Raw genomic sequence first — 26,687 nt, 5'->3', positions numbered from 1 at the left:
ACACTGCAAACCCCTCTCCAGCCCCTCTCTGGATCGCTTCCCTTGGAGACCCCCGGTACCCAGGGCCTAACACACGCCAGGGAGCACACACCGCCCTGCCGAACGCCCCGCTGGCCCTGAGCTGCACCCGAGGCTGGGCGGGGGCTGCACAGCCCCTCACCCCCGTCCCTGCCGGCTCCACTGCGGGCAGGCACAAAGCCGTGGGCAGCTGACGCTCACACCATTGCCGCTTGCTTCTGCATTGCTTGGGTTTAAATATAAGTATATACAAATATAATAAATATATATAGTTATATTTATGCATATATAAAACCACCGTGGCTTTGCTGTAGGCTTCCCACAGCATGCAATTCCGTGGTATGCCTGTGGGCATCCTCCAAGACCCAGGAGCCACTGGGAAAAGGGTTTCCTCGCTCAAAAGTCCCTACTTTGTATCCGGAGTATCCAAAGCCTTGGAGGAGCTTGCTCCCGCCAGGGCTTTCTCATGGGGCTCTCCAAAGATGCTGGAGTGCAATTCCCACGTGGGAATGTCTGTCCTGCTTTCTATGGGGGTCCAGCTCCCACAGTGCAGTGTGGCAGACCCACCTGCCCTCCATGCCAATCACAGCAGCCAGCAGCACCTCTCAGGCCCACAACTCCTCCCTGTTTAGGGCCGTAACAACCAAGAGACTCTGTGGCACAGATGTCACTATGCTTCAGCACTGGTCCTGGGAGTACCCGAGACTGCAACCCCCCTCCAGGTCGGACAAAGGCTGGAGCAGCCAGCTCTGTCCAAGCTGGGATCAGCTGCCCCTCACCGCGTCACTGGAGCAGGAACAAACACCTCCCTCCCAGGCTCCTTTCCTGTTTGCTGCTGATTTTAGAGCAAGGTCAGGACAGGTTCAGGAGGAAAAGCACTGAGACAGTCTTGGGGGTCCTTGCAGATATGAGGTCCTCCCACAAAATTAACCCCTTCCCCAGAGAGTGAGCCTGTTGTGGGATTGCTTCCCCAGCCCAGAGCAGGTCCCCTCCCTGCAGGTCCTGTAGGGGACAAGAAGCATCAGTGGCTCCCACGTATGGTGGCATGGCTGCCCCACTGTGGGCACCCACATGTGGCTCTGGAGCCAGCCACAGTCAGGCCTGCAGAGCTGAGGCTGCAGCAGCGTCACCAGAGAGTGCTGTGACCCAGGCCACCCTCAGGTCCCAGTGCCCAGGTGAGTGCCCGGGTGGGTACACAGCATCAGCCACACTGGGAGAGCAGCTGGAGCTGGTGAGGCTGGGCTGGCTCTGAGAAGCATCCAAAGAAAAACCATCCCAGGTGTCCACCAGCCTTCATGCCAGTGCCACGGGCCATGGGGAGCCAGCAGCCTGGCACACTGCAAAGCCCATCTCCACCCCAGCCTTCCCGAAGCTGCACAAAAACCATGTCTCCTACCTCTCCCAGACACGATGCATCCCCTCGGCTCTCCCCACCGACGGGCAGAGTCCCATCCTGGCGGCTGCCGTGGGCAGTGGCCACCACCGGCTTTTCACCCCGTGCTGATTCCCCCCAGGGAATGGCATCACTGCCGGCACCGCCCCGGCCCAGCCATCCTTGTGCAAAGCCTGCACTGGCTGGCAGCCGTGCGGAGCCCGCGGCCGGCACACGGCCAGGCAGCGCGCCCGCAGCGCCGGCCCATGCCAGCTTGTTTGTTCTCATTAAAGGTTAATGAGAAAGCCACGCTAAAGCTGCCCCAGCTGCGGTAGGGGCTTTCCCTGGTGTCACACAGAGTGAGGAACGTCCAGGCTTCCCTCGTAGAGGGGTGACAGCCAGGCTGTGCTGCTTGTGGGGACTCTGCCTCTCTGTAGCCTGCAGTCCCAGGGGGATCTGTGTGGCAGCTGATACATGGGTGAGGTGCCTGGCATGGCACCATCCCAGGCATCACCCTTGGGGAGACCACCAGGAGCAGGCAGGAGACGGTGTCAGGCATTCCAAAAGTGGCAGATGGTACCGGAGAAGGACACATCCCAACAGCTATGGCCTCTGAGCACCTCACAGCACCCTGCACGGCACTTGGCAGGGCTTGACAACTCAGGACACCTTGCCAAGGGAGGGCAGAGGAAGGGCACAAGCCACGCCAGCAGCGCCAGGGTGGTAATTGAGTTAAATGAGTCCCTATTCCTGGCTGGGCTGGGAATAGGGAGTGGGTGCAAGGACGGGGACATCTCCATGTGACTCTTCCACTCAGGAGGTTTCCCTGCATATTCACCACTCTGCCTCAGCTCAACCTGCCAGGATGGCTGCCTCAATCCCTCCTCTGTAGCAGGGATGTTGTGGGTGTAATGCCCCAGGTGCTCCTTTTTTGGCAGCGTCCCTTTATGCCTTCCTCGTACCAAGCTTGGGGAGCTGCCCCAGGTATCCCCACCACAACCACAACAGCTGAACATGCAAACACTCCCTGGGCAGCCACTTGTACACGCACATACAGCCACGGCCAGTTTGTGCACAGGCAGAAAAATCCAGCAGGTTATTCCCACTTCCCTGCCCTCCATGGGATAGAAGACCAGCTTCCCATAGATCCCACATCCTGCCAGCAAAGTCCTAGGGAAATTCTCCAGCTTCTCCCTGCTCCCAGGGACCACCAGCACTGAATCCGAGCCCACCTAGCCCCTGGAGAAGCCACCACTCCCAATTCAATGTGGCACCAGCACCAAAGGCCAAGGTGATGAAGAAGCCATTTCATACTGTTTTGGACAAGTACTCCCCAGCCACAGACATCTTTGAGTGGCTTGGAATGTCACCACAGCTGGAAACTTGACAGGAAAGGGCATAGGCCAGCCTCAGTCACTGTCAAAATCATGGCTAGCCCAAAAGGTTTGTGGAGATGGACTCAGCTTGGTGAGCGACCAAAATAGCTCTTGGCTATGGAGGAGTCCTGGGAGAAGGCAGGAGATGACAATTTTGGCAAGAAGACACGCAGACACAGCTTGAAGGAGAAACACAGTAAGTGACCAAGTCACCTGTCCTGAGCTGGAACAGCTGGTCCTAGAGCTACAGGTGGTCACCCCCACCACAGTGCCATAGCTGACTTCTCGGACTTGCTGCTAAAACTGGCAAAGCCAACTCCAAAAACTCCTGGGAGCCCAATGCAGAGTTTTCTCCACCAGCGGATGCCCTGAGGGCTGGAGAAGGACCAGCCCTCGTGCCAAGCCAGGCTCTGCCCAGAGCCAGGCTGGCCCTAAGCTGTCGGCAGCATCCCTTCCTGGAGGGGCTGGGCACGGGGCGGTGGCAGACTCGAGCCCTCCCCCCTCGCTTCCTCGCATAGTCCCCACACGGCAGCAGAAATAGAAGCGATATAAATGGCAGCCCTATAAATAACCCCAAAGCACGCGGCGGGGAGCTTGTCCCAGCCCAGCACTGGCCTCAGCCCACGCAAAGACAGGGCTTGGGCTGCCTTCACTGTGCCCAGGGGATCTCAAATGCCAGCTGCTCCCTGCCTGCCATGGATTTCCCAGGGTCCTGTCCTTTAGGTCAGTGTCATGGCAGGAACCTCAGCCACGGGCACGCTCTGGATCCCAGCCTGATGGCATTCCTGGGGGACACCCTACGCCCATCCAGTTCCTCCCGTCCAATGCCTATCGCAGGCATCCTGCTGCAACCCAGCCAGCAGAGTCCTGTGCAAAGCAGCAGCTCTGACCAGGAGCCTCAGCAAGGCTTGGGAAGAGATATCCCTGTCCTCGCCACTGTCCTCACTGCAGATCAACAGTCATCCCCTGGTTGCACCCCAACACCTCTCAGCGGCCACCCCCCACATCTCCCATCCCTGCCATGTCTATTGCTGCCCCCATTTCCATGCTCAACCCCATCATGACATGTCCTCCATGGGGACTCAGCCACCACCATGGCAGGGATAACACCACGGCACCACAGCTCCTCTCCACCCAGGGGACTGTGGCAAGGCACCAGGGACCCTCACGAGCCGAGAAGAGGCAGTGCCACTGGTGACAAGCCGGTGACAAGCCCTGCACCGCCGGATTTTGCGCGGCGTCACAGCCTCCCGTCCCAGCCCTGCCCGGGGGACGCAGTGAGGCCACCAGCCAGGAGACGGGAGATATGAGGTTTATAGGATGCCCAGGACTTCCCAGTGCCTTCGGGAGTCTCCTCTGGTAATGCGGCAAGGGTAAAACCCGCTGAGGCTGCTTGCATGCCCTGGGATGGCCGGAGGTGCGGCAGGGGAAGGGTTAATGGTGCGAGGCCTTCCCGAGCACTTCTTGGCAGGCTGGGAAGGGCTGGGAGACAGGAGGATCGGGCCAGCAACAAAGCGAGATCTGTCTCATTAATTCCTCCGAGCATTCCTCCCCCCCGTCACCCTGGAGGGGAGGAGGAGGCAGCACCCAGCTGACACGGTGCACCCAGGTCCCTGGGGAGCCCGGCGGGTCCCGCCCGGCGCGGGGCTGCCACGGGGGGCGATGGCTGCAGCCTCTCCCGCGGGATCCAGGGCTCTGGCGGCCCTCGGGCGCTCGGGCACGGCCCTATATGGGCACGGGCAGCTTCTCCTTCGCCTGCCGTACCCCTGCCCGTACCCCTGCCCGGAGTCCCGAGGGATTCGGGGCAGGGCACGGTTCATGCCACCAGCGTCATTCCAAACCCGGGAGCGAAAGAGTGGCTGGAGAAGCTGATCTATCCCAGACAGGGTCTGGGGGGCACCGGGTGACATTGGGGCTGCTCGCCCTGATATCCCACTGTCAGGCGGCTCTTTCTCCGGGCGTCTCCGGCCACGGTCCCGGCCGGAGCGCGGAGGATCGCTCCGATCCGCAGTGGGGCGGAGGAGCGGAGCCCCGTGTCCGTGTCCCGGTCGCCGCCCTCTCGCCCGGACACCCCAGCGCGGCGTGGGGCGCCCACCGGGGGTGGCGGCAGAGGGGACGCGGGCGGGCGGTGGCTTGCGGCGACGTGGCCCCCCAAGGGTGTAGCCCTGCTAAGGCCACCAAACCCGTTCCCCCCGACCCTCCCGTGACCGCGGGGTGCGGAGGTGCGGGTGGCACTCACATGTTCCAGGAGAGGCGGGGGGCGAGGCGCGGGGCGAAAGCGGGCCTGGCTCGGTGCATCCCCTTTGTTCCACTCCCATGGACGGGAGCAAGCGGGGAGTTCGTGCAGGCTCTTGGCAGCGCCCACCCCGGCTCTCTCCATGGAAACGCGGGAGCCATGTGATTTCGGCAGGAAACCACGGCCCAGCCAGCGCCAATGGCAGCTGCATGGACGGGAGCACCTCCCTCCCCGAGGCGACCGACACCGCTGCCGACACCGCCATCGCCACCACCGCCACCACCAACACCGCCGCCGCCGCCACGGCCCTGCGGGGGTTCCAGACCCGCCGGACCATCAACATTCCCCGGGGGTCCATAAGCCCCACCGTGAGCCGGAGCAGGATCCCACCTCCCCCAGGGCGAGGGGAGTGGGGGCAGCCCGGCTTGCTCGGCCCCGGGCTGTTTGCCTTCCTGCCGCACACAGCGCCCACAGCCTCCCCTTGCGAGGGAAGCAATGGCTGGAGCAATACCTACTCCCTCACCACCCCCGTCTCCCCCCACAAGGGCCACCACAGCCTCCCAGGCTTCCGTGTTCTCTGGACCCCGGGCATGTTTCACATTCCAGCAGTGAAGTGACACGACCAAAGCTGTGCAGTCAGTCAGTCGGTGGCAGAGGGAACACTCAAACATCCTTGATCCCAGCTCTGTGACACCCAGCACCCCACCCTGCCTCCCAAACCCCCAGCTCCTGCATCCAACTGAGCCACGGTAGGACCTCTGCCAATCCGAAAGTGCAATCTGGGGGAGCAGAGCATGGGCACTGATCCACATTCCCCATCCCACCAGCTTCCAGCATCCTAGGGAAGCAGCAGAAGAACACTCCCAGCTTCCCCAAGTGAGGGACAAGCAGCAGCAGTCTAAATGCAGGCTGTCACCCGAGGGATGCCACAGTCACACAGTGCTGCTTCCACAGCTGCCAGTCCACTTCCTAAACCCTGGCACCTCTGAGCATCCCTGAAGGTGGTGGGGTGAGGAAGCCACATGTGTGTTGGGGGGCTGCACCCTGCTCCTCTCCTTTCTCCCAAGACCATCTTTCTCCTACCTGTCCTAGATCCTACTGAGTCGACCCAGTTTTAAGTGGAACTGAAGCTTTGCAGCCCTGGTGAGATATCCTCCATGCAAGGACAAGGCTGTGCAGTGCTCCCGCCAGCCCTGTGAGGCAGAAACACTAATTAGACCATCATCAGGTTCTGGAGCCCAGTGGAGCAGGACAATATCAGTGACAAGGAAATCATTGCACCACTCTCACTCTCCTGGGGCCACACCAAGGAGCAGAGCATTTGCTGCCAAGGTTGCTCAGTGAGAACCAGGGCGTCCCAGCTCCCAGCCCAGTTCTGCAGCCTGGCCTGGTTACACAGAAGGAGAAGTGATGCAAAGATGGGAGAAGGGGCAGCAGGTCCTGAGGCCACCAGGGGAAAGCCAAGCCAAAAATCCAACAGGGAGAGGCTGCCAGGGTGGATCCACCAAGCCATGTGGTTGATGAATCCCAGAATTATTTGGGTTGGAAGGGACCTTAAAGGCCACCTGGTTCCAACCCCCTGCCTTGAGCAGGGACTCCTTTCACTAGATCAGGTTACTGCAAGCCTTATCTAACCTGGCCTTGAACACTTCCAGGAACAGGGCAGCCACAGCTTCACTGCACAGCCTGTGCCAGGGCCTCCTCACTCTCACAGGGAAGAATTTCTTTCTAATATCCAATCTAATCCTGCCCTCTGTTACTTCAAAGCCACCCCCCCCTTGTCCTGGCACTCTGTGCTCTTGCCTAAAGTCCCTCTTCAAGTCTTTTGCAGCCCTTTTAGGTACTGGAAGGGACTCCAAGGTCTCCCTGGAGCCTTCTCATCTCCAGGCTGAACAGCCCCTACTCCCAGAGCCTGTCTCCACAGCAGAGATGCTCCAGACCTTTGAGCATCTTCATGGCTTCCTCTGGTATTGCTCAAATAGGTCCACATCCTTCTTATTTTGGGGCCCCAGACTGGATGCAGTGCTGCAGATAGGATCTCACCAGAGCAGAGCAGAAGGGCAGAATCTCCTCTCTCAGCCAGTTGCCCACTCTGCTGAGGATGGACCCCAAAGTATGTTTGGCTTTCTGGGCTGCCAGTGCATATGGCCAGGTCATGTTGAGCTTCTTGCACAACCAACACCCTCAAGCCCTTCTCAGGGCTGCTCTCAATCCATTCTGAACCCAGGTCCCAGTGCCACACTGTCCCTGTACCACCAGGGTGACCCACCTTGTGCTTGGTGTGGTCAGCACCACTGTGCCACTCTGTCATCACCTGATCCAGCATCCCACCTGGATCAAGTGGGGGACTGGATCCCACCCACACCCTGTACATGGTTTCACCACTGAAAATTTTCAGTTGAAAGTGACATCCAAGGACTTTTGGGGCCAAGTTCCTGAACACTTTAGGTCTGACACAAAGTTAAAGCATGTTGTTAAGGACATTGTCCAAATGCCTCTTAAGCACTGACATGTTTGGGACATCGACCACCTCTCCAGGAAGTCTGTTCCAGGGTTTGACCACCTTCTCAGTAAAAACTTGGGGTGCCTGGAGGTAGACTGACGCACACCACCACATTCCACTTACCTATGCGCCACCATCCCAAGTTAAACCCCATTCCTGGTTGCTGCTGGGGAGCAGCTGTATCCCTGCAGACAGCAGAAGAGGGGCCTGCACCCTCCCCTCAGCCACATGCCTGCCTGCCCTGCCAGGCTGGGTTGGGGAGCCAAGCACTCCCTGTGCCAAGGTCGGAGCTGGCACACTGCACTGGCTGCTCTGGGAGCTTGCTCAGCACGGACCAGCTTGGCAAACAAAAACAAGGACAGGCTCTTGCCCGAGTTCCACCAGCGCCCCTGGCCTGCCTGCCCTCCAAAACTCCCTCCTGGATTTATGGAGGTATGGTGCCTGCTGGCAGGAAGGAGTTAAACCTCCCAGCATGGATTTGGATACTCCTGGGTTAACCTTCCCAGCATGGATGCAGATAATCTTGGTTTAACCCTTTCTTTATGGATATGGATACTCCTGGGCTAATCTTGCCAGCATGGCTATGGATGGGTACTCCTGGTTCAATCCTTTCATTATGGATACAGATACTCCTGGGCTAACCCTCCCAGCATGGATACGGATACTCCTGGACTCCTGTCACTGAAGGAGCCTTCCCAGCAGTCTGGTTGAGAAGCTGGGCATTGGTGCAGGAAAGAGTCCCTGAGCCCAAGGACACTTTGTCTGAGAACCTGCTGGCATTAATGAGCTCCTCCCAGCACAGGATCGAACCTTTCCAGAGCCTGGTGACCCGAGACCACTCCAAGCACATTCCCCTCATCCTGGCAGCTTCAGCAGCAGCCGTGCCAGCTGCCTGCAGCCGCCTGCCGTGGTGCAGAGAAAGGCCTGAGCCGTCGGCAGAGCCCCGCACGGCGGGTCTCTGCCCAAATTGCTCTTCTCACTGCAGGCTGGGCCTGGAGCCACGTCTTCCTCTCCCCACTCTCTGGAGGGCTGGAGGCCAGCCCTTGGCTCCAGGCTGGAGCTGCTGCGTGCTCAGCATTCCTGCTCAGCACTGGAGCAAGGCACACACAGGCCGGGGCTCCGGGACAGCCACGAATGCTGAGCACACTCAGAGCCCAGCCACCACCCCTGAGAGCAGCTGAAGTGCCTCCACAGAGCCTGCCACCATCCCTGCCACCACCTTGGAGATGAGCATCCAACATCCTAGCACCAAGCTCCCCATCCCTCCAGCTGTGCATTTTTGGAAAACACAACCTGGTAAAAGCTAAGGGAGCCAGGGCGGCGCTGATGCAGCATGAGCAATGTGAGCTGCTGCTCCAGCTGACTCACCGGAGCCCTGGCCATGCTCGGGACTGGCCGGCAGCACAGAAAGGCTGTGCCAGCAGGTCCTCTGAGCTCTGCTGGAAAACCTTCCCTGACACACTCGGGGCCAGCTCACAGTGGCAGCAGGCTAGGGCACAGCCCTGACCCAGCCTGTCCTTTTCCATGGGGCAGAATTGCACGCCCCAGCACTTTGCCTGCCCACGAGGCCAGGAAAAGGGAAGATAGGATACCCCTGGAGTGGCCACAAACCTACTCAGTGTTGGCCAGCACTGGCTGCTGGTCAGCTCTCCCAGACTCTGGTCAGCAATCTGGAATGCAGGTCAGGGCTTTGCAGCAAAGACAGGACACCCAGACTGAATTCATCAGATTCAGCCCCAGCATGGGCCAGGAGGGTAAGGAGCTGCAGAACAGCACTGTTCCAGACTCTCTGGCCACCAACCAGCTGTCCCCCCTCCTAATTCCCTTCTCCACCCCGGGAAAGGTGCTGGCAGCATCTCCAACTGCTATCCCAGCTCAGCCTGGGATGCTGAACATCCCCTGGGACCACTCCACCTCCTGCAAGCAGGCAGCCATGCCCATCTCAGCTCACACATACACCCAAAAGTATCATACACCCAAAAAGATCACTTCAAAAGTATCCATGATTCACAAGATTCCTACAGTCCCTTGCTGTAGTCCAACACTGAGCAGGAAGGCTGAGGTTGTGGGCAAGCCCAGAAACCAGCCCAGCCCAGCAGATGTAGCCAGTGGCAGGGCAACTGGCACAGCTGGGCAATGGCACAACTGAGGTGTCAGCAGCCTTCAGGACTCAACATTGCACCAGATGAAGCAAAGCTTGGCCAATCCAGTTGGCTGAGGTAGGAATACATTGCCCCAAAGCTGGTGCTGTAAGGATGTGAGAGCAAAAGGCCATTTGGAGCATGAGGTGTTTTGGCAGAGCTGAGTCTGCAAATTTGGCAGAGCTGTATGCAAATGCATGTAAATATAGTCCTCCCAAGCAGGGCAGGGGATCCCACACACACCCTGATCTGCTCCACTGCTGAGGTGGGGTCCCTGTCCCCCCATGAGCAGCGCCTGCTACACCCAAGAGCAGAGTGAGTCCACCTGGGAACAGACCAGTCCATGCTGGTCTCCCAGAGTGTGAAAGTGCTTTCTTCACTGCAGTGAGCACCAGCCTCCAGCAAAGCTCCCTCCCCTCCAAAATAAACAACAAAGAAAATGCTGGGATGGGGATTAAGGAAATGAAACCGGCTGTGCAGGGTAAGCAAGGATAGGAAGTGGCTGTGATATCTCCTCTCCCCACTGGCCTACAGCTCTCCCAGCCTGGAGCCCACAGCATGGCACATCTAAACCCAAGGGAAATCACGTGCTGGAGAGTGTGTTGAATAATTGGGAGGTTTCTGAGTGATCCCTGCTCCTGAGGTGGAACAGGCACTGTTGGGGAGCCTCTGTGCTCCCAGAGAGCTCCATGCTCTCTCCATCGCAGCACAACATGCAGGGAGACCTCCTGACACCGCAGGCTGCACTCTTCTTCTGAAGCTGGTACTGTGGGGTGGCATCTCGGGAGTTTTGCTCTCATAGAAAAATTAAGGTTGGAAAAAACCTTTAAGATCATCAAGTCCATTAAGCCCACGCTGTCAAGCCCACCATTAAACCACATCCCCCAGATGTCCCATCCATATGTTTTTTTAATACTTCCAGAGGTGGTGAGGGCACCATTGCCCTGGTCATCCTGCATCTATTCTACCTCTCCTGAGCTGCTGGCCCAAATGGATTTGTGCTGGGAAGGATGGCCCTGGAGGAAAGCACAGGCAGTCAAACAGAATGACAGGATTAAAACGAGCTGCTAAAAGCTGTCAGTGGGGTAGGGGTAAGCAGAGGGGGGATAGGCTGATAGCAGGGATCCTGCCACATCCTCCCCACCCAAATGATGCTCCTGAGCAGGGCCCGTTCCAACTCTTGGTCATGCCTCTAGCATATGTGTGAATGGCACCATTCACACATGTGCTAGGCTGTGGCTCCAGCAGGTCTCTCCTGTATCTGTCACATGTCCTGGCCTGCGACGCCCAGCTCTGTTTACATGTGCAAGTCTCAGATTCTCCTGCTGGGGATGAGTCAGGCTTCCCTGGACACCCCGCTGAGGTGGCGGTGTCAGGGCCCCAGCTGGCGTTTGCCTCCTGAACGGCTCGGAGCCGGTGGATGCCAGGCTGGGAGCGGCTGGAAAAGGCTCGCACAGCCCTCTGCCTGCTTTCCATCCCGCTCGGAGCCATCTGCGGCAGCACGGAAGGCACTGGAGGCTGCAGCTCCCTGCCAGGAAGCTCTCCCTGGCTCGGCTCCACCGGGTCAGCTTCCTTCCCCTCCACCCCACAGTCACGTCATGGCTCAGCATGGGGCAGTCAAACCCCGAACAAGCCCCCAGACACCTCCAGAGGTGTGGGCGGGATGGCCAGGCTGCTGCTAAGAAAACCCCATGTCCTCCAAAGCCTTGGGGTGCTGGGGTGTCTCCTGGGCATCCAGCTCACAGGAGAGAGGGGTCCCCTGGATTTGGGACCCCCAGGGACAGAGGCTGGAGCTCAAAGGAGAAGCCAGCCCTCTTCCCATCTGCACATTGCCTGGAGACGACGACCTGCTGCTGGACTTGTGGGGTGGTGAGATGAGTGCCAGCTGCACGCCACTGCCCAGCCTGCACACAGTGGCAACCAGCAGGCTGCCCTATCCACGGGTCCCCAGCTGAGCCAGAGTGAGCATCCCAGGAGATAAGAGAAACCTCAAAACACCCCAATGACATCCACCTCCCCCTTCCCTTTCATTGCTCCCAGTCCTTGCTTTCTGCTCCTCTTTTCCACATATCCCAAAGTCAGAAAAGTTCTCCTCTCCAGAGAGAGGCCTTTTCCCTATGCTTTCAAACTTCTCAGGGTGGAAAAAGAGCCTGGAAGCTCTTTTTTGGATCCCCCCACCTGTGTCCCCCTTGCTGTGACCGGGGCTGGGCTGGCTCTGTGCAAGCACAATAACCAGAAGTTTGTGGAGCCGCTGGAAGGAGCGATGTTCTGGGATGGTATGCAGCCCTGACAGCACTGGCTCTGCTTTAAAGGGTAATTTTATCCTGTAATAACAAACAAGAGGAGCCAAGTTCCTCCCCAGCGTCACTTCCCTGGCTCCAAGGAGTGGGACATGGGGGAGAGAATTCATTAGAATGAGCTTGGATCCTTGTTCTTGCCATCACAGAGCCTTAACTCTGCTCCCTTGAGACAACAAGGGGGGGAAGATGCTCCAGGGCAGCAGGTCTGGGTCGAGAGTTGGAACAGATACATTTGTGGGCTGACATTCTGGGGCCTGAGGAGATGACCCCTCTAGCAACTCCTGTCCTGCAGACAGCAGCAGGAAGCCTGCCCCAGCCCATGGCATGCCTGGCTGAACCTCATCACTATTCCCACAGCCCCCCCCACACTCACAGCACTGGTCAGGCACACTGGCATCTCGGCACTGTGCCAGCTCCAAGTGCAGCCACCTGGGAACTTGTTCTGCAAAAGCTGGAAATTCAGGCCCAGCTGGTGCCGTGGGATGGGCAGGGAGAGGCTGACCTGCTCCAAACCCCTGGCAGGACCCTGCAGAGCAGGACTGGGTGCTATGGCCAAGGGATCATCCCTTTTGTGGGCATCCCTGGGGGCACAGGCATGGGCAGAGCCCAGCTGTGGGAGGAAGGGTGAGCACCTCTCTGTGACCCATGGGTGCACTCTCCTGTGCTCCCAAACAAATGGGTTTTTTTTTGAAGATCCACGGGTGTGGCAGTGTCAGGGCCCCAGGGCACAGAGCAGGCTGGTTTATTCTTAGGGGGCACCAGGGCATGTGATGGGCTCATCAACATGCGTGGTGCATTCACAGGGGACAGGGAGCATCTCTGCTCACCCCATCAGGCTCAGCAGTGGCTGACCTACCTCTGCTCCTGCAGGGACGCTGACGCTCAGGAAAGGTGTCCCTCGGTGGTCATCACCAGGGAGAGCACAGCCCAGCTTGTGCTGATGGGACACTGATGTCCCCTCCTTGCCCGGTGAGAAATAGGGACAATTTGGCAGAGCTCAGTTGTGTGAGAAGATGACAATCTGGAGAAGGCTGCTGAGATGTTCTGTCTGATTTCCACTTCCCCAAGGAGCACTTCTGGACATCCCAGGGTTTGATTAAATCCCAACCTGTCAAACGAAGCTGGAGAAGTGCTGCATTTTTCTTCCCCAAGATGGATTTCCTCCAAAGCCCTTATTAGGGGTTTGGGTTAAGTCTGTGTGAAGCTGGTAAAGCTGCTGTCTCCATGGTGCCCCCCCCAGCAGACCAGGGGGCTTCCAGAGGAAGCAGAAGACAGGATCCAACCAGCTAAAAAGGGGAAGAAAGAGGAAGAAGGGAATCATTGGCATCTAAAGCTTTCAGGGCCTTAGAGGTGGCAATGCCAGTGTCTGCCCTCTCCAAAAGAGGTTGTGGGACACCCATGGGAGACAATGTGGTTTAGGGGAGATGAGTCAAGAGGTGCTTCTGGTTGCCAGGGAGGTAAAGCCTGGAGCAAGCTCCCAGTACCAAACCATCCTCCCAGGGCAGATGTGGAGCCTGCCTGGCTCCGGCTGATGGGAGTGGAGAGCAGGGCAGGCACCAGTGGGTTAAAATCTTGAGGTGGGACTTGGGTGAGCTGCTTCCTCCCGGCAAACAATAAAGGAGGGAGAAGGGGTGGACGGGGCTCTGCAGGGGCTGATAGCGATGGAGCAACCCCAGCCCTGCAGCTGCAGCTGTGCAGGAGGAAGCCTCAGCACATTATCTGCTGGTCCCACTCGGCTTCCTTAGCAGTCCTGGTGCTGCAGGGACCGGGTTGTTCCTCCTCCAGAGCCTCGTTTCTCACGGACACAAGTTGGGTCCCTGTGCTTTGATGGCAGCCCTGGACCCCAGCACCCCCCAAACCCTGCACTCCCAGACAGTCCAGCCTTCCCAGCATCAGTGTTTCCTACTGCTGGGGGCTCTGGGAACGGTCACTCAGGCCTCAGAGCCCACCAGGACCGCGGCGCCACCCAGCACATGGTCCCCACAGCAACCATCCTGCTGCCCCATCCCCCCACATCCCAGACAGTGCCCAGACCTTGGCAGAAGGAAGTTTTGGCTGGAAGACAACTCCTGCAAAGGGGATCTCCAGGTCCTGGCTGAGGTCCCCGCAGTTCTGGTTGCCTCTGCTCCTGGTCCTTCTTAACAAAGATCTGCTGCACCTGGAGCTCCTGCAGCCTGGCCACGCTGGCTGGTGTCCCAGCACTTCCTCGTGCGCAGCTGTTTGTGACCTGCCTGCTGCTCCACCTCCGCAGCTGCATGGCTGTCACAGGAGCAGCCCTTTTCCGTTTCGTTTCCGTTTTTTGACCCTCTCCTCCTGTAGCAGCCTTTGCCTTTCACAGAGGCTCTGCTGCTGCCATTTGCCCCACTCGGGTGTGGGAGGGTGTCTCTCAAAATGGGTCTTGCCCTGATCCTGGCAAGTCAGGTCAGGACTCCCGATGTCCTCAGTGCTCCTACCCCAATCCACAGACCTGCCTGACTCCAGCTCCTGGTGCAACAAGTCTTTGCCAGTGGCTATTGGTCTGGAAGAGCCTGGGAAATGTGGGCCTTTCCCACCACTGAGGTCAATCCCTGGAGCCTGGAGAGCTGCTGGGCTCCCTGGAGCAGAGAGATGTTTGCCCCCAGTTGTTACCATCCCTCCAGAGAGGCTGGGGGAGGCTGTCTGAGCTGCTCGGGGTGACAGCTTCCCCATCCATGGTCTCTGGAAGCCCCCAGACATGTTTCCATGACCCTGTGCAGCCTCAGGAAGAGTAGAGTCCTCAGGGAGTTGTCCGGCTTTCCCCACTGCTGGAACCAATGCTGGCACCTGTGCCCTAGCTTCAGAATAGAGATGGATCAGCTGGTAAAAGCAGATGGATCCTAAATCACACTTAGTCTGTTCAAACCTGCCTGTGCTCCCAGGGAGCAGCTAGCTGGTTAGGGGGAGCTGGGATCTCAAGTGTCTCCTGGGGCACTGTAGTGCACCCAGTGAAAGGACACAGGGCTATGTGCTGTCATCCCAGTGGGCAGGGGGGACATTGAGGTCTGACACTTCCCAGAGCCAGGAAATGAGCCTGACACAAAGGGCAAAACCAGCAAAAGAGAGGGAGGGAGGCAGGAAACATCAGGCAGGAGAGGAAATGGGGAGATAATCAGCTCCATGAGCACAAACACCCGGAACTTGTGCAAAGGAAAAGCCAACACCACTTGGCAAGCATTTGAGCAGGGAGACCTGCCCATCTGGCCTTTTACTGAGGCTTCCTGAAGAACACGTGCCCTGCAGCACCTTAAGGTTCTCAGGGGTCCCTGGCCTCCAAGTTACCATGGGTGGCACAGTCCCTGGTGGCTTAGCTCCAGCACGTGCTCCCTGGGATGAGCCTTGTCCCAGAGGGTGGAAGGATGGGCTCCTGGAGAGCACCTGGCTGCACTTGTAAAGGCAAGGCACTCACCAGGGGTGAATCCCAGTTGCAGAGAGGTCCAAGCTGGGTCATCCTGCCCCAGTCTCATGTTGGCTTGAAAACTGGGATCAGCTGACCTGTTTCCGCTTGGCTCTGCCCAGCAATTGGTCTGCTATCCCAGCACCCAAAGGGAGACCACTGCCAGCAGTGCCCTGGGGTTAGTTCTTCTCCCCAGGAGCTGTGTCCAGTACTGCCAGACTGGACTCCACCTGCAGAGCTTCCCCCTCCCCCTACCACCTTCAGAACACAGGGCTGCCCATGCCCCGGTGCCCATGCCCCGGGTGACCTGACCACGTCCCAGGTGATGGAGCTTGTCGCAGCTGTCAGCAGTCGTGTCTCCCGCGCGCTCCCAAGGGAGCAGTGACACACATCTCATGGGGCTGGCAATGACCACAAGGGGGACGATGACTGTAAACTGTCAGCAATCCATGGTGGGATCCCTGGCATTGCTCATCTCACAGGATCCAGCACACGGCGGCGTGGGACAGTAAGGAGGAACACGGAGAGAGATGGGCATGGAGCCAGCCTGTGGTGACTGGCTGGGCTCCAGCTGACTTGTGTGGAGTAACTGGGGCAGGAGAAGCTCTGCCAAGGGGCAGGAAGGGCACTCGGGGGAGGCTTGGCATGTCTCTGAGCCAGCACTGGGCTGAGCACGGCAATGCACTGGCAGGATCAGGCCCCTCACCCACACTCCTGTCCCTCAGCCATTCCTTCCCAGGGACTCCCCTCCTCCTGCTGCCACTGCAGCACTGATAGGGAGGTGCCCAAGTTGGCACTGACCGCTCTGGCCAGAGATAGGAGCTGGGAAAGAAAAAAGCAAGCATTGACATGGGAAATCAGGTGGCTGGATCATGTAAAAGAGCCCAGATGGTTCAGAGCTCCCTGAGGATGAGGCTGAGGTCAGTGTCTCCCTGGCAGGGGGCATCCATGCAGCAGTGGGTGCCTCAAGTGGGTGCTTTGCTGGCAGTGCTGGCTCCTGACGGCCTTGGAAAGCACAGCACAGGCTTGGAAAAGAGCCTGGGCATGGGGAACACAGCTCCTCTGGCACAGCCAGGTGGGGCATGGCCTCAAGATTCCCAGGAAAGCTCTTGGTGGCAGGCAAGCTCCTACTCCAGAAAGAGGTAGAATCCCAGCAAAGCCCAGACCCAGAGGGACCTGGATGCTTCAGCTGGTCCTCCAGATAAGAAAGAAAAGGTAGTGGCCTCTGAGGGAAGGAGCAGGGGGTTGCCTGTCCTGCAGGCCAGGTTGTTCTGCCCACCTGAGACCAGACTTGGTTTTGCAGGAGTCCCATCTCCTTTTGGCCACGCTGCTTTAAGAAAAGCTCTTTCCAGAAGGGGCAAAGCCCTAATACCACCCCAAAATCCATTTCTTTGGGGCTGTTACCACTTCCTGGTCAAATTCCTGCAGTCAAGGGCTGCCCAGCCCACCTTACTAAGGTTTTCAGCTTCTCCATCCCACAGAAGTGCCGTTCCCATGCTGTGATCCCCCCTGGGACCAAATTTCCCCCACCCAGGAGTACCATGCCCAGCTGGGGCACCACTGTGGCAAGAGCTGTCTGCCTGGGATTGCAGAACTGGACTGTAGTGCCCAGTCTTCCCATTCCAACCACGAAGCTGCTCCCAAAGACACCACATCCACAACAAGGTCATCCCAAGAAATCTATGGCAAATACACCATGCTTTGGTGGAAAGCAGGCAGACCTGGGCACACCCTGCAGCCAGACAGGACAGCAGGAGCTTTGGGTGAGTTACATGTCCCCTTCAGCTCAGAGGAGCTGAAGACAAGGCAGGTAGACTGCTTGGATCACAGGATCATTCAGGCTGGAAAAACACCTCCAAGGCCATCAAGTTCAGCCATTAATGCCAGGCTATTTTTTGCAGAGTCAAGACAGTCTGAGTGGAAACTCTGTAGCTGGGAGAAGGCACAGGTACTAACTGACTTTATTTATTAGCAAGTTGAAGGCAGGGATCACACCCTGCTCACCCACTGGAGTCCCAAGTAGGTCCCTTGCAGACCAGAGAGGGCTGAGCACCCTGGTGGACCTGTGCAAGCAGGAAGTCCCGTGGCAATGGGGAGTCCTTGCAGGGACAGAGGGCAGTCACCAGGGGATGGCTTTCCCTTCCCAGTTGAGCAGACTCCCACTGTGTTTCTCAGAAAGGATTGGCAGCACAGACAACAACCCCCGCACACTTGTGTCCACTGTCAGGTCAGCCTGCAAAGGGAAAAATGAGACACCACCATCATTGCAGGCCATCCAGCAGGACCCACTTGGCTTGTGTGCAGTGACAGCAAGGCTCCTTCCACCCAGAGTGAGCAGAGAGCCACGGGAGCTGGGACAGGTCCACTATGTGGGAGGCTGGTTGGGTATCTGCACTGCTGGCTTGGATGGAGGTGGCTTGGGCTGGGAAGCCAGCCACAGGTTTAACCAAACAGGAAGAGATCCCTGCCACAAATGAGATGCTTTGTGCAGCCTTCTCAAAACCCCAGTGATGCAGGGACCACCCCCACTGCAAAACATGGATCCTGCAGGATGAGTGGAAACCTCATGGACCTGCAGTTCTTCAAGGAATGAGGCACAGGATGGGATGGTGTTACTCCTCTTCTCCCTGCTCTGTTGGATTGAGGTTCTCTGCATATCTTTCAGGCTGCCCAAAGCCCCCTTTTTCCCCAAGAACAAGCAGCCTGATTTATGCTGATGCTATTTCCCAGACGTCCCAGTACCCACATGTTCTGCAGGGGCCCAACACAGACACAGGCAACTTGGAGCCCAAGAGGCAGCTCATTTTAAAGTGGATCCTCCCTCCATCTTGAACACCTGGGCCACCTCCTGTGCAGGTTTGTAGCCTTGGGTGCCACCTACGGGTTCCCTGTTGACCTGCTTGGCCAGAACTCACCTCCTGGGTGCCCATGTCTGTTTTCACCCAGCCAGGGTGCAGTGCCACACACAAGATCCCAGCTTCCTTGTAGGTCAGAGCCTGGCACATGGTCAGCATGTTGAGGGCAGCCTGGGTGAGGAAGCAAGCATCATCCATGGACAGCAAAAAGCTCCAGGTTCCCTACCCATTGCTGCCCCTTGGTGAGGGAGAAAAATCAATGCCAGGTCTTCAAGAGACAGTGTGTGTCTTCCCTGAGTGGGAATGGAGATGCCCTGGGAACTTGGGGACTCCATCTCTCCATCCCAGGTGTCTCCCTGAGATCCAGCCTGGCAAGGGCAGCTCCAACCCCATGGAGCCAGGGCAGGTCACGACTCTCCATACCCTACTGCAGCGGTAGGAGATGACAGGGTGGAAGAAGGAATCAGGTGTTTTCTTGATGGACCCTAAGACGGTGGAGATGTTGATGATGGCTGCCTTGCTGCAACTCAGGCCCTTTTCTTTGCTGTCCTGGGCAGCCTTCTTCAGCAGAGGCAGGAAGGCCTGAGGAGAAACAACCTAGTGGGACACCTGTGCCTCAAGCCAGTCCCACTTACTGCAACTGCAACCCAGGGAGGGTGAGGAAGAACAGCAGGATGTCAGGAGAGCCCAGGTGTTGCTGCAGTGGCCCTGCCTGCTCCCAATTAGACTTGCACAATTCAGAGAGGCTGCAGAAGGCTTAGGCTTGAAGAGCAGCCCTAGCGCTCCCTTGCACATCCCCAAGAAATTTGGCAAAGCCCTCCAAGATTTCTGTTGTCACCATGGACAGCCTGGGACACCTTCCAGCTGGGCCAGATTTCATCCCCAGAGCGTCACCCGTACCTGGGCCATCAGCATTGGCCCCACTGCATTGGTCTTGTACGTCCTGACCATGTCCTCAGCGTCGACCGTCTCCAGCGAGGCCGTGGGGGTGTAGATGCCGGCGTTGTTTATCAGCAGGTTCAGCCCCATTCCGTTCAGCTTCCCCTCCACCACCTTCGCCGCATCGGTGATAGCCGAGGGGTTTTCCACATCTGCAGTGCGAGAGAACAGTCTGAGAGCCACGGGAAGAAGAGGGAGGGGAGGACGCCGAGGAAATCTGCGCGTTCTGACCCGCGCGGCCCTTCCATCCACGGGCACCAGATGGTGCTGTGAAATCAGCTCCAGCTCATCCCGATCCTCCCAACACCGCCGCCTCCGCCCGCAGCTGAAAGCGCCCGCCAGGAAAAGCCCACCGTAGGGGCAAACGGCTGCTGTGACTCCCAAGCTGCGTCAGTTCTCAGCAGCCACCGCTCCAAAGTCTACATCTGAGCAATTTCTGGAGAACCCAGGGCAGCCTCCGGGGGGACAAGTCCCTAAGAGAAATGTGCTGGGACCTGCTGTGGGACAGCTTCTGCTCAAGCTCTGGGCTAATCGTACAGCATTTCCACAGGAGCTGCCTTACTCCCAGGGCCCTCCTGGTCTTGCCTAAGACTTGGGATCAAAGCAGAGCAAGGATGTGGTCACTCAGCTGGGGGAGCCAGGGGGCTGCCCAGGATGGGTCTCAAGACCATTCTGATCCTGTGGCCATGGAGAAAGGAGGCTCCAGGGAATGGGGTACTGAGGCTGAGACAGGCCTGGAGAAGCTGGGTTTTTGGCAGCAGGACTTGAAGAAGCTGTGAAGAAGTGGATCCCCATGTACAGCCTGAAAGGGAGGGAGGGAGGGAGGGAAGGAGAAATGGGGCATGCACGGCTGGCAGTTAACAAATCTACCAGCTCAGAGGCAGAGCACACGTACCCAGCTTTACAAGAACCAGGTTTGGGTGTTTGGATGCCAGATCTCTCAGCTCCTACAAAAAGAGACATGGAAACAATCAGCACGAGGCAAAGGCAATGCCAAGCATCATGCTGGGGTGCCAGCAATGGCCCACCCTGAGGGAAACATCTTCCAGGTGTTACTCAGTGCTTGTGAACAGCTGGACTGGGGACTGGCCTTGGCTTCCAGGCTTCTCCCAGGCTCCACAAAGCAATGTGCCATGTGCTCAGGTCATGACATGACCATGACTGCAAGATGCTGTGGTCACTTTCCCAAAGGGCCATCCACGGCCCAGCCAGAGACACAGCAAATGATGGGAGCAAAGTGTAAAGGACCAGTTTATCAGAGAAATTATGTGAACTGGCTGGGAATACAGCCAGAAGTGTCTCCCAGAGGCTGCTAGAAATGAGGTGGAAGATGAACACCTGTGAGTGCCAATAGCAGATTTGACCTATGAGGAAATCATATCTGGATAGGCCGGTCCCAGATCCACTCATCTGGACTTTATTAATGATTAGTGAATTTAACAATTTGGCACATTTTTATTGGTTGTTTTCACCTCATGGGGATATTGCGCAGAGTGGGTTAAAAGTTGAAGGCCTGGGAGGAAGACTGTAAATCATTCAAGTGACTTTACAGCTGGGAATAACACTTGATAAACCATGTAAACAGCAGCCTGTGATCCACTAGCATGGATCTTAACAGTAGCTGTGTCTCCTGTATCACTGTACCTCCCTGTACCTTTGCCTGGTGTTGCTTCAGGGATCCCCCGGTTATCAAGATAACAGAAATAAATTTACTCTTTGTGTTTTAGCCATTGATTGTTCTGCCTGCCTGTGCCAACTCACACAGTGGAGGATTCAGAAGCTCTTTTCAGCAAGGAAACTTTCTACTTCACAGTTCCTAGCAGCTCTTTGCTCTGAGTCTCCAACTATGGTAGGTTTCAGACAGCAGAAACCAAACCACCTTGTTTAATGTGCCCAAAAGGATTGCTTTTACAACTAATAACCTCTTCCAAACATGCCCACAGGAGAAATACAAATTGGTGGTTTCTTTTGGGAGGAACATAAAGCAGGAGAGCTGCTGGGACTGGCCGCGGTTCACTATCAGTTATTTCTGAGCTCCCTCACCAGACCCCATCCGCCCACATGAGCCTTGGGAAATCATGTCAAATCCATTAATTTGTTTGTGGTGGCCAACAGATATTTCTCGTCTCCTGTTTTTCCCTCAACAGCCTCATACCATCCCAGCAGGAGCTTCCCCCATCCCAACACCTGGTCCAGGCACAAAAGGGCAGGAGAAGCGATGCGGCCTCTGCTGTCTTTGTCCTGTGGTCACAGACTTCAGCAGCACCCTGACAACACTGCTCTCACCCTACCACAGCTGGACAAGGCTTAGGGAAGTACCCCCTGGCTGGGAGAGTTGCTTGAGGACCACCTTGTAGGAAAACTGGCTCCAGTCCAGCACTGAAAAAAGTCCCTGATCTCATCACTGCCCTGCAAGAATCCTGCAAGTTGTGGGAAGAATGGGAAAAAAATAAAAGACCTGGCCTATCTTTGACGCAGACAGCTTGGGCACCAGCCACAACAGGAGCTGCGCCCCCGGGTTGGCAGGAGGGTGGGTTCTCACTGCGCCAGGACTACTCCTGACATGGAATAATACACATTTGCAAGAAGGTGCAATAAACAAATCAGCTGGAGCCAGCATCTATCAGAGAGCAAGTTTCTCCCTAGTAGTATTTCAGTGGGACAGAGCAAGCAGAGGAAGACAAACTGGATGTAAAGAGAGCTGGAAGAACGGGGAAGTGTTGTGATTCCCTCCACAAACAACACGTGTGTCTCTCCCATTTCAGCTAAGTGGAAAGCAGGGACAGGGGGATCCCACAGCTCCACTGGCCACCACTTTTGGAAACCCCATGTTCAGAACCTCGGGATTTTGCAGAGAGCAGCGTGACACAGCAGAACCGGCCCGAGCGGCACCGCTGCCGCTCGCAGCGCCTCAGGCCCTGAGGCCAGCCCAGCTCGGCCCGTGCCCGCAGCGCAAGGGCCAAGCCTTGGCACGACAGGGCGGGTTCGGGCACACGCAGCACGGCCCGGAGCAGCCCAGCGGCGCGGCCTCAAGGGTGACACGCCCGATTCTTCGCCGGCTGCACTTCAGGTGACTTTCACACGGGGCAGGGCATGGCGCGGACAGCAGAGCCCCGCGCCAGCAGCGAGTCCTTCAGGCCGGTGACAGGGGCCGAGCGTGTGACCGTCGCCCCCCCGGCCCGCACTGACCTGTGCCCGCGGCCCCTCGGGGTCCCGGCAGGTGGCGAAGATCCAGGCGGGGGGTCGCGGCGAGCCCAGCAGCTGCTTCACCAGCTCCAAGCCGATGCCGCGGTTGGAGCCGGTCAGCAGCACCGTGCGCGCCGCCGCCATCGCCGCCCGCGGCCCGGCCCGCCTGGCGCCGCCTCCCGAGCCCGCGGGCCGCACCGGGCTGCCCCGACCCCGCGGGGAAAGCCTGAGGGGGCGGGATTGTATCTGTGTGTCTGCGTGCGTCTGTGTGTCTGTGTGCCTGCCCGCCTCATGTTCAGTGCAAACACAACAACCGCGTCCCAGCCCTGGTGGTCCCCGAGGGGAGGAGCGAGGGGTATCGGAGCGAGCCGGGGACGCCGAGGGGACTCTCGCCGAGGCTGGTGCGTGAGGGAGAAAGCTTGCAGCGGGTCTGGGGTGGTGTTTGCAGCACCTTTAGCTCACTAATCTTCAACGTAGATAAGAGTAAAAAAAAAAAAAAAAAACCCAACCCAAACTAAACCCGTTCGTTTAGCGTGAGAAAGCACCAGCCCCTTTACAAGCTGTTTTTATTGCCTGCCCAGAAATGCACATGATTTGCCTCTTTCCCCGATCATCAGATGCAATGAATCTGGTTAACAAATAGATCCATGAATATGCTCTGAGGCTGTAGCACCCCTCCTACAGAGATGGGCTGAGAGAGTTGTGGTTGTTCAGCCTGGAGATGAGAAGGTTCTGTGGAGCCTTTAGAGATAAAGGCCAGAATCTCAAGGGACTCAGAGCTGGAGGAGGACTTCGGACAAGGGGGAATGGCTTCAAACTCACAGAGGGCAGGGATAAACTGGGAGTTGGGAAGAAATTCTTCCCTGGGAGAATGGTGAGGCCCTGGCACAGGTTGCCCAGAGAAGCTGTGGCTGCCCCATTCCTGGAAGTGTCCAAGGCCAGGTTGGACAGGGCTTGGGGCAGCCTGAAGGTGTCCCTGCTCATGGCAGAGGGGTTGAATGAGATGGTCTTTGTATAAGTTCCTTACCACCCAAATTATTCTGTGATTTAGGCAGTTTGGGCTTGCAGGTTTTTTGAGGGATGTTTCCGCCTTCTTTTTGTTGCTGAGCATCAGGTACCTGGTTGAACAGCTGCACCAAAGGGGTAGTGTAGAGTAAAGCAAGGGAAATTTTGCTGGCATCTAGGGATGGGAAAACAGGGCTGGAGGGAAAAAGGAGAACAGAAAAGAGATAATCAGCATCAACTGGAGGATGGTGTCTGGAGGGGGTCTACATTCACCAGCCCTGCTGCCAGCCTGGAGGTGGATGTTATTGTTTTATTTTTAGCTGTTATATGGACAGCCAGATACCCATTAAAATCCCATTACAGTGAGCACACAACTGGAATCTCAACAGTGAAGTAATGACTGAGCAACTCTGATGTATATAAGCGTTGTTATTTATGTTGCATATTTTCATCCTTGTTTGACAAACACCACACAAAACATCTCTGATGCTGATAAATACATCAGAAACTAAATATGTATATCAGCGGGTGATAGCATCAGATGATTTGTGCTAAGTCTATTCTGCTCCATGGTGGTTCAAGTACAGGGGAACCTCTGCTCCCCAGTTTACTTCTGGATATTAAAATGCTTTTAGACTTTTCTTTTACAGAAGTTGGAATTTAATAAAAATAAATGTTTAATTATACTACTAAATACTAAGGAAAAAACATCTTCCTTTTAGCAGATATTTGGATTTAAAGTCCCCTTCTCTTTTTCCTGCCTCTTTCTGTGCTCAGGCATTAATTCAGTGACTTCTCAGCAGAAATGCTGCTCTGTGGCAAAGTTTAGCAAATAATAATGTGGGGTACCAACACTCAGGGTGAACCACAGCCAGGGTTTGGCCACCTGCTCCACACAGATCCTGCATGCTGCAGAAAAATTACTTTGATGAACTCTTCCCAAAAAGTGCTTGTTTGAAAAAACCTCAGAGCCAGGGATCCCCAGCGATCTGCTGTGCAGAAACAGTTAAAGTGCAGCCAGAGCTGAGGGCAGGAGCAGCCTGTTCTGAATGCTAATATGAACCGTGAAAGAAAGGCAGCTCCAAGTAAGTAGCAGTAACTGACTTCTTTCCGGGCGGGTGTGGGCATTGCTTGACCTGCCTCTGTTCCCCATCAATGAAACAGAGGATTACCCATACTTAACTACTGGGAGGCTTCCAGCAGGTAATAACGAAAAATGCAACCCAAAAGAACACCAACAAATAATAATAAAACAAAAAAACCCCAAGGCTTGTCCAAGCGCTCTAGTTTCACTACAGCAGGCACTGGGACACTCCGTGCTGTTTGGTAAAGCGCTGAGTCTGATATTGGTAAATTTTGGTGCATTTGAGGGTATAAATCATAGAATGTTTTGGGTTGCATGGAACCTTAAAGATCACCTAGTTCCATCCCCTCTGCCATGGGCAGGGACATTTTCCACTAGACCTCCCTAAGACACAAATAAGTATTTGAGTTCACTTAGCTAAAAATCAAAACTAGTAATTCCTGTTATCAGCTCATTGATGCTGTAATTTGGTTGAAGATTGTGCACTATAAAGAACAAAATGCATGTGGGCACATGTCCTTTGCACTGAGCTGATGGATTAATCTGCTTTAAGTTACTAGATTAAAAAAAAAAAAAATGTAGCTAGAGGAAGAGGGGGAAACATCTTAATTAAAGAAAAAATGGTAAGTGGTTTTTTTTTCCTCTTCCTTTTTACAAATATGGCTTGAAACCAGAATGAACAACTATAGTAAGTTTTAATTTCTGCTGATAAAATACCAATGCAGCCCATTTTACTCTAACAATGTCCACAGCTACTTACAGAATAATTTGAGTTTTTGCTGTTCACAGACTGTATTTTTTCTGCTCAGGTGTGTGGGCAATGGATCAGATTATTTAGGCTGGCATGGCCTTTTTGGAGTAGCATGGTGCTCAGCTTTTAATTTCTTTACAGGGAGTAAATTTTCAATAGTCCCTTAAATGCTTTTTAATTTAAAAATTATACTCACTCTTTCCTGCTTAAATATCTTTCCTTAATAAGACTTAATGATTTTTTTCAACTGGATCCCTAAATTAACATCTGCATTATCATGTATCTATTCCTAAACTTTACTGTGCCTCCTTTTCTCAATACTTCAATATTTGGATGTCAAACCAAGGCAGTCACAAGCTGATCATTTAGCCTGTGCCTTAGTGTTCCTGAGAAGGAGCATATCTGCCACGTGTGACAGCCTGTTCTCAGCCATCCCTGTTAGCAAATCTAATAGTGGGAAAGAAAATTCATCTTGCTTGGTGGTTCTGAGGTCCCTCTTCATGGCACTGTGCTAAAGCATGAAGGATAACCCAGCCACCTATCCTTAGAGGATGGGAGAAAAGATCAGTGAGAATCTGTGCTGTCCCCATGGGTGCTGGCAAAGCAGTTCTGTCCCTGTGCTGCCAGCCCTGCTGCACCCAGGTAGCTGAGGAATCTTGGCTGTTGTCACGAGGGGAATATCCCCAAAAAGTGTTTCTGAACCCAGTGTGAGGCCCCAGGCTGGCACAAGGTCAAAACATTGTGGCCCAGGGGAGGTTACATGGACAGTGTGGGTATTTTAAATCCTCAGAGTCATTGCATTACAGAATGGTTTGGGTTGCATGGAACCTTAAACAAGACCATCTTGTTCCAACCCCTGCCATGGGCAGGGACACCTTCCACTAGACCAGGTTGCTCAAAGCCCCCACCCAACCTGGCCTTGAACATTTCCAGTGATGGGGCAACCACAATTTCCCTGTGTAATCTCTGCCAGGGCCTTCCCACCCTCACAGGGAAGAATTTCTTCCAAGTACCCAATCTAACCCTACCCTCTTGTCAGTGTGAAGCCATTCCCCTTGTTCTGTTGCTCTTTGCCCTTGACCAAAATCCCGCTCCATCTCTGATATAATGCAGGTGTAACCTGGATGAGTCTGCTTGGAAAACAGCAAAACTATGACAAAAGTGCCATGGGAACTTCGCTTGGGACCTGCAGGTAACCTCCCTCAATCCCTGCATCCTTTCACAATGAGGTGTCACTACTCATAGAATCATATAATGGAATCACAGAGTGGATTCTGTTGGAAGAGACCTTACACATTACTCAGTTCGAACCCTCCTACCATGGGCTTCCAACTCCCCTCAGATCACTAATCCTCTTCAGCCCAGAGGAAAATTAATCAGGGAGGGTGGGTACTGCCCAGCTTCAGTTACTGTGCTGGGTTGGTCTCACCCCACCTCTCCGTGGGTGGCTCACTTATCACTATCTATTGATTCTTTAGCAAATGACTAATAGGTGATGACAGACCTGAA

The 26,687-nt window shown here is 55.8% G+C and overlaps 2 protein-coding genes across 6 annotated transcripts in view; both read right to left on the bottom strand.

Moving 5' to 3' along the window:
- Positions 1-14,100, bottom strand: part of RIPOR1 (RHO family interacting cell polarization regulator 1) — a 31,395-nt gene extending 17,295 nt beyond the window's left edge. For 2 of the 4 annotated variants that reach the window (XM_084215365.1, XM_084215363.1), the window contains exon 1: positions 5,006-5,121. In XM_084215365.1, the coding sequence (XP_084071491.1) occupies positions 5,006-5,084 (79 nt within the window). In that variant the 5' untranslated portion in view covers positions 5,085-5,121. Of the gene's footprint in view, positions 1-1,414; positions 1,479-5,005; positions 5,122-12,802; positions 13,233-13,980 lie in introns of those variants that run through there. The other 2 variants (XM_084215367.1, XM_084215366.1) reach the window with 2 other exon arrangements.
- A 3,184-nt stretch (positions 14,101-17,284) lies between these two features.
- On the bottom strand, positions 17,285-22,873 carry LOC311159350 (C-signal-like). Of its 2 annotated transcripts, XM_084215385.1 has the most exons (6): positions 22,342-22,596; positions 20,048-20,099; positions 19,114-19,304; positions 18,637-18,795; positions 18,274-18,384; positions 17,285-17,591 (listed from the first exon to the last, which is right to left on the bottom strand). In XM_084215385.1, exons 1-6 carry the CDS (start codon positions 22,480-22,482, stop codon positions 17,478-17,480), a joined length of 768 nt encoding a protein of 255 aa, XP_084071511.1. In that variant the 5' UTR covers positions 22,483-22,596; the 3' UTR covers positions 17,285-17,477. The 2 variants fall into 2 exon arrangements, with proteins under 2 accessions (XP_084071511.1, XP_084071512.1); XM_084215386.1 differs by lacking the exon at positions 18,637-18,795 and having other exon boundaries at positions 22,342-22,873.
- Between the last annotated feature and the right edge of the window lie 3,814 nt (positions 22,874-26,687).

Source organism: Fringilla coelebs (assembly GCF_963513975.1).
Source record: "Fringilla coelebs genome assembly, chromosome: 14".
Taxonomy (NCBI): domain Eukaryota; kingdom Metazoa; phylum Chordata; class Aves; order Passeriformes; family Fringillidae; genus Fringilla; species Fringilla coelebs.
The sequence above is the reverse complement of the archived record's forward strand: the minus strand, read 5'-3'. Positions and strand labels throughout refer to the sequence as shown.

What these genes read in the sequence shown, in the direction of transcription:
- LOC311159350 (XM_084215385.1), bottom strand. Translation starts at nt 22,482, where the DNA reads ATGGCGGCGGCGCGCACGGTGCTGCTGACCGGCTCCAACCGCGGCATC. An exon ending in CCTGGTTCTTGTAAAGCTGG is followed by an intron (nt 19,305 to 20,047) that starts GTACGTGTGCTC and finishes CTCGCACTGCAG; the next exon opens with ATGTGGAAAACCCCTCGGCT. An exon ending in CAGACATGGGCACCCAGGAG is followed by an intron (nt 17,592 to 18,273) that starts GTGAGTTCTGGC and finishes TTCCCTTTGCAG; the next exon opens with GCTGACCTGACAGTGGACAC.